Source organism: Oncorhynchus gorbuscha, linkage group LG07 (assembly GCF_021184085.1).
Source record: "Oncorhynchus gorbuscha isolate QuinsamMale2020 ecotype Even-year linkage group LG07, OgorEven_v1.0, whole genome shotgun sequence".
In the NCBI taxonomy this organism is placed as follows: Eukaryota; Metazoa; Chordata; class Actinopteri; order Salmoniformes; family Salmonidae; genus Oncorhynchus; species Oncorhynchus gorbuscha.
The window spans coordinates 63016298-63030387 of record NC_060179.1 but is presented as its reverse complement, the minus strand read 5'-3'; the positions used below and the strand labels follow the sequence as shown (position 1 = coordinate 63030387).

The window sequence follows — 14090 nt, the reverse complement described above, 5'->3', positions numbered from 1 at the left end:
GTTAATTTTTCCCTCGATCCTGACCAGTCTCCCAGTCCCTGCCTCTGAAAAACATCCCCACAACATGATACTGCCACCACCATGCTTCAACGTAGGGATGATGCCAGGTTTCCTCCAGATATGATGCTTGGCATTTAGGCCAAATAATTAAATCTGGGTTTCCTCAGACCAGAGAATCTTGTTTCTCAGTGTCTGAGAGTCTTTAGGTGCCCTTTGGCAAACTCCAAGTGGGCTGTCATGTGCTTTTTTTTACTGAGGAGTGGCTTCCGTCTGACCACTACCATAAAGGCCTGATTGGTGGAGTGCTGCAGAGATGGTTGTCCTTCTGGAAGGTTCCCCCATCTCCAGAGAGAGACTCTGGAGCTCTATCAGTGATCATCGGGTTCTTGGTCACCTCTCTGATTGCTCAGTTTGGACGGGTCGCCAGCTCTTGGAAGAGTTTTGGTGGTTCCAAACTTCTTCCACGCTGCAGAATTGTTTGGTACCCTTCCCCAGATCTGTGCCTCGACACAATCCTGTCTCAAAGCTCTATGGGCAATTCCTTCGACCTCATGTCTTGGTTTTTGCTCTGACATGCACAGCCAACTGTGGGACCTTTATATAAACGTGTGTGTGTGCCTTTCCAAATCATGTACATTCAATTTAATTTGCTACAGGTGGACTTCAATCAAGTTGTATAAATATCTCAAGGTTGATCAATGGAAACAGGATGCACCTGAGCTCAATTTCGAGTCTCATAGCAAAGGGTCTGAATACTTATGTAATTTTGTAAAAATTCATGAAAAAATTGATGTAAAACCTTGTTGTCATTATGGAGTATTGTGTGTAGATTGATGAAAACAATTGATTGAATACATTTTAGAATGAAGCTGTAACTTAACCAAATGTGGAAAAAGTCAAGGGGTGTGAATACTTTACAAATGCACTGTAAATACAGGCATATCTTTGAGTTAAAAAATGTATTATCTGAAGATACGTTTATCATATATTGTGTTCATTTGTTAGAACTGATTATATAAACTTGGAATGTGAGGATCTGCTGTTAAACCTGCTGACAAATTGTAGTGAATGTTGGGGTAGAGAAGCTACCCCGGGTCGCTGGAGTGAAAGGCAAACACCCTAAGCATTGCGGATCGCTACAATATGTTGGTGTTGTGCACTAGTAGATATGCGTAATAGCCATGCGTAAATGGGAGAGCGAGAGACTTGTGCGCCTGGTGCACATAAAATAAAAGGACGCGCCTGCTTGTACTCTGCTGCTGCTCAGAAAAAAAATGTTATCCCTCAGCGTAGTGGTCAACCATCATCAGTAATGGTTCACGCCTCAACCTCGTAACCTATTTTTGTTTAATCTCTATTGGGCGGTGAATTTGCAGGATATACCGGGAAAGCGCGCCATCCTGAAGAGATGGAAATAAAGATTACCAGTGGAGATGATTTTGATTAGTTGTGATAATTTACTTAATTGAACTATACTCTATAGTACTTTCGCCTTTTACTGGCATTAACCCTTCTAGTCAACCACAGAAACAGTGCGTACAAATAGGGCATGTTACCAGTCCCTATACGGTTGGGGGTTGACTCGATGCACACTTATTTTTATCTGAGCAAATACTGTACTTTACATCAATCAAGCGAGATGAAGCTGTCCTTTAGTTCTCTGGTGATCACCGCTGGCATCTTCGGTATCCTCAGTTTCGCGTTCCTGGCTACAGCGATCGGGAGCGACTACTGGTACATTATTGAGGTGAACAGAACCAACCGGACCGATACAGACGTTTCGGATTCCCATTCCGGATTGTGGATAACTTATGAAGGTATGCATTCCTATGCATTTGGATGAAGTCATTTGAAACCAATGTCTTTCTTAGATGGATGCCTTTTATAGTATCAGTTAGGATTATTTGTCATTTTTCCTGTAGCAAGACACTGTTGTATTGTCACAATGAAAACTGAATCAAATCTGTGGATAATCCATTTGGTCCTCTGAATGTGTTTATCCATCTTTTCAGGTCAGAAGGTGTATTCTTACACATTTAACTCCCCCAACTATTCTGAACCTGAGATGCACATGTTGAGTGAGTTACCTGTCCATGATCACCTTATTAAACAAGACATTATAGAATAAAACATTTACAGCTATTGCTATTGTGAATAGATTCTCTTATTGATGAAGCCACAATCTGTGTCTCAAGTGTTGGTGATAGAAGTGCTCCTATGGTTGGAATATTGTGTGTCTGTTTGTTTCCCCAGACATGCACAGTGCGATTGTGGTCCTATTGCCTCTAAGCCTGGTCCTGCTGGTGTTCGGAGGCATCTGTGGATTGATCAGTTCCCTGGCCCGGAGCCCCACCCTCCTCACTGGCACTGCCTCCTATCTCATCCTCTGCAGTAAGTGTGTCATCCATTATCGCTCATCCTTAGGGCCCTAACTCCTAGTCTTAGTGCTACTCTGTTTGTGCTACCATGCCAACGCCTTGTTACTCATTGTCATGTTTGGCATGACACGAAGTTGACATGATAGCACAAGGAGATCTGGGACAAGGGCAAGGTTACCTGACACCTACATGTCCAAATGCACTCCTATGCAACATACTCCCATCCATAATGTCTTTAGAACAGGGGTGGGCAATTCCTTGAGGGCCTGATTGGTGTCAGTTTTGCCCCAGCTAACACACCTGACTCCAATAATCAGCTAATCATGATCTTCAGTTTAGAATGCAATTTGATTAATCAGTTGTGTTTGCTAGGGATTGAGAACAAGTGATACCAATCAGGCCCTAGAGGACTGGATTTGCCAACCTCTGCTTTAGAGCAATGTTTCCCAACTCCAGTACCAAGTAACCCCAACAGTACACATTTTTGATGAAGCCCTGGACAAGCACACCTGATTCAACTAGTCAACTAATCATCAAGCCCTCAATGAGTTGATTTAGGTGAGTTTGTCTCAGGCTACAACATAAATATGTGCTGTTGGGTGTGCTCGAGGAAAGACTGCTTTAGAAAGACTGCTTTAGAGCCAGCCCATTGACTTAGAGTTGTGTGCAACTCAATCGTACAAAGGAGGACAATTGGAGGCATCAGGGTAATTTTAGATCATTGAGATTCACCCCTGTAGTTTCACAGTTGAAGTGAGAGGGTGGTGGTGTGGTTAATTGGAGCACAGAAAGTCTCACACCATCTGGCTCTGCATCACAGAACGACTTGGAAAGGTCTTGTTATTGTCGGCAATGTTATTTAGCACAATGTCAGTCTCCACACACACTAAACTATCTCCATGTGGTTGGAGCTAGACTGATAATAATGGGTTTGACTTGACCACAGAGGAAGGAAGAATATTTTAAGATGGATGTTCTCTCCACTGCCCACCAGTCCATCTTTTTCAATTGTATTGATTTATTTCACCTTTATTTAACCAGGTAAGCTAGTTCTCATTTGCAACTGCAACCTGGCCAAGATAAAGCATAGCAGTTGGACACATACAACAACACAGAGTTACACATGGAATGAACAAAGCATACAGTCAATAATACAGTAGAACAAAAATACAAAGTATATTCAGCCCTACATCTCTCTCCTGTACTTAGTGGAAATGTTAGTTTGTTTGCCTCCCAGATAGTAGATGGATTACCGGGATTAGTATATCTGTTACTGATCTTTGGGGATGGCCAACACTGCAATATCCCTCTGCTTTCAAACACTTTCACTTCCTAATTTCATTTTGATGAAAGGGGGCTGCTGAGGAGAGCAATGATTTGGTTATATCCACTGAAATAAGTCATTTGTGTAATAGTGAGGGGGGTGGAGAGAATAGAAGAGGGAAGGTACTGGAGAGCAAGATATGGATGGGAATGACTTCAGCCAGCTGGAGAAAGAGGTGGAGGTTATGGGCTTTAAATTGGATGGAGATGAAGAGATTAGTGTTTGGGATTTAAACAAGAGAAATGAGGGTATGGAGAGATTGTAAAAATAAAGGTTTGTAGAGAGAGAACTAGGTTGAGAGCGATGGATGATGATAGATTTACACTGTACACCGACCCGACCCCCCCCCATTACAAGGCCATATCACTGAGAAGGAACAGACCACAGATGGCTTGATGGCACCCCTGCCTAGCCTGTTGATTACCAATCCAGTTATGAGGATTACCTTCTCAACCGTACAGTATATCCTTTATTATCGTTATAGAGTCACTTGGCGCTAGAGTTGTAAAGACCTTCTCTATGGAAAGTGCAAGTACACAGTACTGTATGTCCTCTGAGAGGAATATCAATTAATTGGACAACACACTGGAAAGTGTTTTCCTTTTCATCGTTGGACAACATTACCAGGATTTAGCACCTCATTCTTTAGGGGCCCGATTCTGATTTAGTAAATTACTATTGCACACGCCTTTCCGACGCACTTCTCAGTAGTTGGTATTCAGATTTAGCTTGTGAAGGTGCATTACGGGATTTGCAGGCGTGGTTCCCTTGCGCGCGCTGAATAAATGTAAAACAACTTTTCAGTACATGTATCTTAAGCCATCCCTTTAAATATTGTATACCTTTTAATTATAATTTTATCGAAAGACTAGAATACTAGAATACATCGAGAGAATGGGTTCAGAAAATGGGGATCAATGAAAGAATGCCATCTATGCGTCTCCGTTTCAGCACCAACTGGTAGATATAAAAAATACTCTGATCTTGTAGATTAATAAGGTATATTTTAGGGTTAGGAATCATAAACCGGGTTAGAGAGCCTTTACGCACTACATACCTTGATGAATAAAAAAAGTGGTTTGATTAATCCTGAAAATTGTCATATTCAAGTATAATCCATAAAATATTCAAAGGTGGAAAAAAGTGTACAATATGAATTTACCCTAATTCTTTACTAATCATGACACATAACGGTCCACTCGTCGTGAACCGTGCGCAAGGTTCCAGGCTTAACCTGCTACGTGTGGTATGATTTACTCAATGATTCAAAAAGGCTACGTGACCCAAATTATTGCACAACGTTAGCCTAATATGAGCCACAAATGCTAGCGACCATCAGGAACAATTACACGAACGTGACAGAGGAATTAAAGGGAAACGGAATGGAATGATGCAAAATATAAGCTACAAATGGAAGAAAACTAACACTGAAGTGAGTTATAAATGTATGTGGGTATTACTGACGGTGGCTCCCCGATAGTGCTGATATTTAACATTACACACATTGTAAAATAAAACATGAGAAAAGCCCGGGCATATTAAGACATTCTAATGAACATGCATTAACTCTGCAGGTTCGGCCCTACAGAAGCCTATAGTTTGGGTGTCCAAATTTCATCCACGCAAATTATGCGGGCACATTTAAAATTCGTAACAACGGCACAGCTATTTGTAGCATCTTTCACTGTGGAAAAGGGGCCGCATTACATGTCATGTTGAGTTTCAGTTTGCTTCCGTATAGCTGGTTTCACATTCGTCTCCAAGCAAAAAAATAAAGTATATGCTTTTTCCTCTTGGAACGGGCAGGTTCGCTCGACCTTATTCATGGAGTCCTCGCGCGTAAACGTGGAATAATGAGGCGACTAAACCAAGGTCAGACTAAGGTTTATCTGTAGACACACCTCCGTTACAACTTCATTTCTTAGATCTCCACACCGAACAAATAGCGGGTGAATAGCATGCTGCTATCCTGCTTAGGTTCAATGTCAGAATACTCATGCTGTTCTCCTACTTAGATTCAAGGTCAGAATACACATAGCGAGAGAAGTGCCTAAAATGGAAATTACGTTAGTTTTACGTGCGCTTAACTCTGGTCAGAAAAGGGGCCCAATAGATTATGAACTTGAGGGTAGAGCGTTGTTTACTGTTTTACTTAATCAAGAGTGACCAATGCAGCAACTTCAGCCAACACTCCGCTCTTGACCGATGGGCGTCCCCACACAATTTGAATGAGTGGAAGGAACATTCTAGATTCTACTAATTCTAACTCTACTGGTGCCCTTTCTCTCCCCGTGACACTGCCAGTTAGGCCTAGAATAACCCTGATAAAGAAAGCCTTGTGATGCAGGAGAACTGAGTTAAGGAACAAGACTCTAAATGCCTTCAGACCTAATCAACAGCACATGGCAATGTGTGAAATGGAATCAAGGCTGGAATTACACTGAAAAAAATATATAAACGCAGCATGCAACAATTTCAAATGATTACAGTTCAAATAAGGAAATCACTCAATTGAAATACCTTCATTAGACACTAATCTATGGATTTCACTTGACTGGGAATACTGATATGCATCTATTGGTCACATACCTTTTAAGTAGGGGCGTGGATCAGAAAACGGGTCAGTATCTGGTGTGACCACCATTTGCCTCATGCAGTATGACACCTCCTTCTTATTTGTATTTATTATGGATCCCCATTAGCTGCTGCCTTGGCAGAAGCTACTCTTCCTGGGGTCCAGCGAAATTAAGGCAGTAATACATTTTAAAAACATTACAATACAGTCATAACAGATTATACAACATTTTAAATGTGTGCCCTCAGGCCTCTACTACCACATATCTATTACATAAAATCCATGTGTACGTGTGTGTATAGTGCGTGTGTTTGTGTGCATCTGTCGATGTTTGTGTTGCTTCACAGTCCCTGCTGTTCCATAAGGTGTATCTGTTTTGTAAATCTAATTTTACTGCTAGCAATGAGTTACTTGGTGTGGAATAGAATTCCATGTAGTACTGTGCGCCTCCCATAGTCTGTTCTGGACTTGGGGACTGTGAAGAGACCTCTGGTGGCATGTCTTGTGGTGTATGCATGGGTGTCCGAGTTGTGCCAGTAGTTCAGACAGACAGCTCGGTGCATTCAACATGTCAATACCTCTCACAAACACAAGTAGTGATGAAGTCAATCTCTCCTCCACTTTGAGCCAGGCGAGATTGACATGCATATTATTAATATTAGCCGTGCTGCCCTGTTCTGAGACAATTGCAAGTCCCTCTTTGTGGCACCTGAACACACGACTGAACAGTAGTCCAGGTGCAAGAAAACTAGGGCCTGTAGGACCTGCCTTGTGGATAGTGCTGTTTAGAATGCGCTTTATTATAGACCGACTTCTCCGCATTCTAGCTACTGTTGTATACATTTGTTTTGACCATAGCAGTTTACAATCCAGGGTTACTCCAAGCAGTTTGGTCTTTCCACATTATTCATTACAATATTTAGTTGAGGTTTAGTGAATTATGTCCCAAATACAATGCTTTTAGTTTTATAAATATTTAGGACTGTAGTTTCACCCATTCTGAAACTGCAGCTCTTTTTTAAGTGTTGCAGTCATTTCAGTCGCTGTGGTAGATGACGTGTATAGTGTTGCGTCATCAGCACACACTTTAAAAAAAAATTCAACCTTTTTAAAGTCTGTTAAGAACAAATTTTTATTTTCAATGATGGCCTAGGAACAGTGTGTTAACTGCCTGTTCAGGGGCAGAACAACAGATTTGTACCATGTCAGCTCGGGGATTTGAATTTGCAACCTTTCGGTTACTAGTCCAACGCTCTAACCACTAGGCTACCCTGCTGCTTTGCTGAAAGCATGTTTAGTAAAGATTGAAAAAAGTAAGTGGCCTAGACAGCTGCCCTGGGGAATTCCTGATTCTACCTGGGTTTTGTTGGAGAGGCTTCCATTAAAGAACATCCTCTATTCTGTTAGACAGGCAACTCTTTATCCACCATACAGCATTGGGTGTAAAGCCATAACACATAAGTTTTTACAGCAACAGACTTTGATTGATAATGTCAAAAGCCGCACTGAATCTAACAAAACAGCTCCTCCCATTATTTCCTCAGCCAGTCGTCAGTAATTTGTGTAAGTGCTGTGCTTGTTGAATGGCCTTCCCTATAAGCATGCTGAAAGTCTTGTCAATTTGTTTACTGTAAAATAGCATTGTATCTGGTTAAACATTTTTTCCAAACGTTTATTAATTCTTGGTAACAGGCTGATTGGTCGGCTATTTGAGCCAGTTAAGGGTTTTTTACTATTCTTAGGTAGGGGAATAACTACACTTTCTAGTAGGCTTAAATTTAATATATGGCAAATAGGAGTGGCAATTTCATCTGCTATTATCCTCAGTAATATTCCATCCAAGTTGTCAGATCCCGGTGGCTTGTCATTGTTGATAAACAATATTTTACTTTTAGGAATTCAAAATTACAATGCTTGTCTTTCATAATTTGGTCAGATATACTTGGATGTGTAGTGTCAGCATTTGTTGCTGGCATGTCATGCCTAAGTTTGCTAATCTTGCCAATGAAAAAAAAATATTAAAGGAGTTGGAAATATCAGTTGATTTTGTGATGAATGAGCCATCTATTCAATGAATGATGATATAGAGGTGATCAGGCTATGGAATGTGGAATGTTGTCCCACTCCTCTTCATTGGCTGTGCGAAGTTGCTGGATATTGGCGAGAACTGGAACACGCTGCCGATCCAGAGCATCCCAAACATGCTCAATGGGTGACATGGCTGGTGAGAATGCAGGCCATGGAAGAACTGGGACATTTTCAGCTTTCGGGAATTGTATAAAGATCCTTGCGACTTGGGGCTGTGCATTATTATGCTGAAACATGGGGTAATGGTGGGGATGAATAGCACGACAATGGACCTCAGGATCTCTTCACGGTATCTCTGTGCATTCAAACAGCCATCAATAAAATGCAGTTGTGTTCATTGTCCGTAGCTTATGCCTGCCCATACCATAAACCCACTGCCACCATGGGGCACTCTGTTCACAATGTTGACATCAGAAAACCGCTCGCCTGCACGACGCCATACATGTGGTCTGCAGTTTTGAGGCCGTTTGGGTGTACTGCTAAATTCACTAAAACGAAGTTGGAGGTAGCTTATAGTAGAGAAATGAACATGCCTGCCTCAAACTTCACATCTGTGGCTTTATGTTGTGTGACAAAACTTCACATTTTTAGTGGCCTTTTATTGTCCCTGGCACAAGGTGCACCTGTGTAATGATCATGATGTTTAATCCACTTCTTGATGTGCCACCTGTCAGGTGGATGGATTCACAGATGAAAGCAGGTTCACACTGAGCACATGTGACAGACGTGACAGGCTGGAGACGCCGTGGAGAACGTTCTGCTGCCTCCAACATCCTCCAGCATGACCGGTTTGGCGATGGGTCAGTCATGGTGTGGGGTGGCATTTCTTTGGGGAGATGCACAGCCCTCCATGTGTTCGCCAGAGGTAGCCTGACTGCCATTAGGTACCGAGATGAGATCCTCAGACCCCTTGTGAGACCATATGCTGGTGCGGTTGGCCCTGGGTTCCTCCTAATGCAAGACAATGCTAGACCTCATGTGGCTGGAGTGTGTCAGCAGTTCCTGCAAGAGGAAGGCATTGATGCTATGGACTGGCCCGCCCATTCCCCAGACCTGAATCCAATTGAGCACATCTGGGACATCATGTCTCGCTCCATCCACCAGCCACGTTGTACCAGACTGTCCAGGAGTTGGCGGATGCTTTAGTCCAGGTCTGGGAGGAGATCCCTCAGGAGACCATCCGCCACCTCATCAGGAGCATGCCCAGGCGTTGTAGGGAGGTCATACAGGCACGTGGAGGCCACACACACTACTGAGCCTCATTTTGACTTGTTTTAAGGACATTTACATCAAAGTTAGATCAGCCTGTAGTGTGGTTTTCCACTTTAATTTTGAGTGTGACTCCAAATCCAGACCTCCATGGGTTGATAAATTAGATTTCAATTGATAATTGTTGTGTGATTTTGTTGTCAGCACATTCAACTATGTAAATAAAAAAGTATTTAATAAGAATATTTCATTCATTTAGATCTAGGATGTGTTGTTTTAGTGTTCCCTTTATTTTTTTGAGCAGTGTATAATCGAGCATGTAATGATATTAAGTGATCAGTAGATTTTGGGGAAATTTGTGTTATTTCCTTCGATTGATGAATTGCCTGAGCCAGGGGTTCCATGAGTAAGAATAGCAAAGGTGAAATTGGATTTCCTTGTCTGCTGCTTCTAGTGATTCTGAACGGAGCTGAGTAGATTTAACAGGTCATAACTATGGCTAGATGAGAATGCAGTTAAATAAAGGAATACCTTGAGTGGAGATGGCGTCGATGGTACAGCCAGGTAGGGAGAAACATCAGTCAGACAAGCCGGACTGGAGCTCTTTATCAGGCATCCCTGTCTCTGAAGTTCACAACTACTCATCCTCTGTCGGTAGGCTGAAACATCCACCAGCGAAAGTGTAGACTCCACCTGGGTGATGCTTGGAATCTATAAGTGTCTGAGAGACCCACACCTCTAGCCACATACGAACCACAACACTACCACACCTCTAGCCTCGTACGAACCACAAGGCTACCACACCTCATAAGTAATTACGAGGCGAGCCTCTGTCATCTGGGGTCCGTGTCAATAGGGAATATCCAGAACTTGTTTATTTTCAATTTCTGCTAACAAACGATGTCTCTGTCATAGCCAGCAACCATATCCACCAATCATTGAGCAGGCTGAAAGGTAGTTGATTATACTCCCTGTGGTGCTGTCTCTGGTTTTCTCATTGTAAGTCATTCAGATCACTTTTATTATTTCAATCCTGTGTGAATAAGCCCTCTGTGTAATTGTCACTGATGTTCTTTCTAATGTTCCTGGCTTGATGGCTCTATGCTTTTCTGGAATTTTATGAGTATCTTTGTATTAGTCGCCAGTCAGTCCAGTGTAGATGGAGTCTGAGGGAAAAGTAAGGCTGTCTGATGGTCCATTTGAGGATTGTAGGTCAACTCAATAATAACTGACTCTCTCACTCACACACCTTCTACTCCTTCCTCCCTCTTAGCTCTTGACACCCTTGGGTGACATAGGGATAAATTAAAATTATGCCCACCTAGCCCCCCTGCCAGCAATACGTGGTGATTTGGGCTGCTGGGTGCAGGGAGCTGGATACAAAAGACGTTATAGTTTATTGACTTTTCCTATTCCGCCGGAACCAAAGACAGGAGTTTCCTCCATGGCAACATAACAGGACTCTGATGGCTCTTAAACTCCGATATCATCAGATGGTGCATGCTTCGGTCTACTTCTTGTTTCTCTCATTGTGATATGTGGGTTGTAAAGACAAAACCAAATACAACATTCAAGTGTTCCTCTCTTTCGCTGGCTGTCCTTTTGATCCTACTCTTATGTGTAAGAAGCTGTCTAAGTGACTGTGGCGTCATTGTCCTCCAATGCTACCACCTTTCAGGTGATCCTTCTCTCCAAGCCAAGTGTACCCTGTTAGCACTTGTACATACTTGTGCTTACATGAAAATAGTGTTCAATCTCCCTCTCCAACTGCTTGTGTGCGCATTTGGTATATTAGCAATGACTTACTGTTATTGTCTCCCCAGGTTTGCTGACATGCTTCAAAGTGAGCCCCAGCTACATCAATTACATGTGTGTGTGTTTCCTCAGGTGTTCTGACCCTCTCTGGTGTCAGCCTGTACATCAGTTACTCCCAACAGGCGATGGCTGAGACTGAGAGGCTGGTGGGGGCTGAGCGTTTGGCCCAGGTGGTCAGCACCTCTTTCGGCTGGTCCCTCGGCCTGGCCTGGCTCTCCTTCTGCCTGGAGGTCCTCGCTGGCCTGCTGCTGCTGCTAGCTGCCCGCCTAGCCACCCTGCAGCACGGACCACAAGGCCACGGCTGGCCTCTCCATGTTGTAACCTAACCCAAGAGGCAGATGTCACAAGAACTGGATAACCAACTGGCCCTGAACTGTACCTTCAATTTTCTAATGATTTGTATGTGCTCGTATCTGGCACCACAAATCTGGCACCAAAAATTGTTCTTTAAGTATTATTTTTTTCATCCAAAATGCCATGTGGTTTAGTCTATAGGCAAAACAGTTGAGACTTAGTGCCATCTTTTGGTGTGATAAGTCACTACATTTCAATTGACAAATGCCCCCAAATACCAAATTGTATTATTGTGGTCCTATAGGATGAGAAATTAAACGTACTAGAACTACAGGCCTCAACCACAAGTCACTCTGAATGGCTGTTAGCGGTCAAGGGGTTTCATTTTAGAACTTGGGCAAGTGAAGGGCTATAGGAAAGAAGTATGTATCATGAGTGGATGTACTCAAAGCAAAAGCCATAGTAGAAATGCTCAGAGCAGACTGAGGGTGCATCTCAAGTGAATCTTTAGCCAGATGTAGCAGTGGTATCAGCGGAGCCTTGTCTGGCAGAAAAACAGTTCATTCAGACTCATTTACTGCCTGTTTAAAAAAAAAACATATCTGACATGGCTGACTTGCCTAAACAAAGGTGGTTTCTACTGACAATTGAGATGTACAAACTATGGCATTAGGGAGTGATGAGTGGAAAAGAGGCAATCCGTAATTCTCATTAAGAAATTAGGAGAGTAAATGACTTGGCGTTACCTTAGATTGTAAACTGTCATAGTCAAAACATATCGATTCAATGGTTGTAAAGATGGGGAGAGATCTGGCCGTAATAAAGAGATGCTCTGATTGTTTTGACACCACACTCCAAAAATCAATTTCTGCAGGCTCTAGTTTAGTCTAATCTTGATTATTGTGTGGTCCAGTGCTGCAAGGAAAGACCTAGTTAAGCTGCAGCTGGCCCAGAACAGAGTGACACATATTGCTCTTCATTGTAATCAGAGGCCTGATATAAATACTATGCTGCCAGTCTCTCTTAGCTAAGAGTTGAGGAGAGACTGACTGCATCACTTCTTTTTATAAGAAACATTAACGTGTTAAATCCCCAATTGTTTGCATAGTCAACATACACAAAGCTCTGACACACACTTACCCCACCAGACATGCCATCAGGGGTCTTTTCACAGACCCCAAATCCAGAACAAAGTCAAGAAAATGTACAGTATTATTTAGAGCCATTATTGCATGGAACTCTGTTCCATCTCGTATTGCTCAAATAAACAGAACCTGTTTTCTTTTAAAGGATAAAGCAACACCTCACAACACAACGCCTCTCCCCTGTTTGACCTAGATAGTTTGTGTATGCATTGATATGTAGGCTACGTGTACCTTTTTAAGAAATGTATGTACAGTTGAAGTCGGCAGTTTACATACACTTAGGTTGGAGTCATTAAAACTAGTTTTTCAACCACCACAAATTTCTTGTTAACAAACTATACTTTTGGCAAGTCGGTTAGGACATCTACTTTGTGCATGACACAAGTCATTTTTCCAACAATTGTTTACAGACAGATTATTTCACTCATAATTCACTGTATCACAGTTCCAATGGGTCAGAAGTTAACATACACTAAGTTGACTGTGCCTTTGAACAGCTTTGAAAATTCCAGAAAATTATTTCATGGCTTTAGAAGCTTCTGATTGACTCAAATTATGTAAATTAGCCTACCTTCAAACGCAGTGCCTCTCTGCTTGACATCATGGGAAAATCAAAAGAAATCAGCCAATCAGCCAAGAAAAATTGTAGACCACAAGTCTGGTTCATCCTTGGGAGCAATTTCGAAATGCCTGAAGGTACCATGTTCATCTGTACAAATAATAGTACGCAAGTATGAACACCATGGGACCACGCAGCCGTCATACCGCTCAGGAAGGAGACGCGTTCTGTGTCCTAGAGATGAACGTACTTTGGTACGAAAAGTGCAAATCAATCCCAGAACAACAGCAAACGACCATGTGAAGATGCTGGAGGAAACAGGTACAAAAGTATCTATATCCACAGTAAAACGAGTCCTATATCAACACAACCTGAAAGGCCGCTCAGCAAGGAAGAAGCCACTGCTCCAAAACCGCCCAAAAAAAGCCGAAGAACACCATCCCAACCGTGAAGCACGGGGGTGGCAGCATCATGTTGTGGGTGTGCTTTGTTGCAGGAGGGACTGGTGCACTTCACAAAATAGATGGCATCATTAGGCAGCAGAATTATGTGGATATATTGAAGCAACATCTCCAGACATCAGATAAAGTTAAAGCTTGGTCGCAAATGGGTCTTCCAAATGGACAATGACCCTAAGCATACTTCCAAAGTTGTGGCAAAATGGCTTAAGGACAACAAGGTCAAGGTATTGGAGTGACCTCAA

General features: G+C 42.5%; 1 protein-coding gene across 1 annotated transcript; it reads left to right on the top strand.

The window, feature by feature from the left end:
* Positions 1-1298: 1298 nt before the first annotated feature.
* On the top strand, positions 1299-12537 carry tmem235b (transmembrane protein 235b). The gene is made up of 4 exons (XM_046357147.1): positions 1299-1817; positions 2013-2078; positions 2254-2391; positions 11462-12537. Exons 1-4 carry the CDS (start codon positions 1550-1552, stop codon positions 11713-11715), a joined length of 726 nt encoding a protein of 241 aa, XP_046213103.1. The 5' UTR covers positions 1299-1549; the 3' UTR covers positions 11716-12537.
* The last annotated feature ends 1553 nt before the right edge of the window (positions 12538-14090 follow it).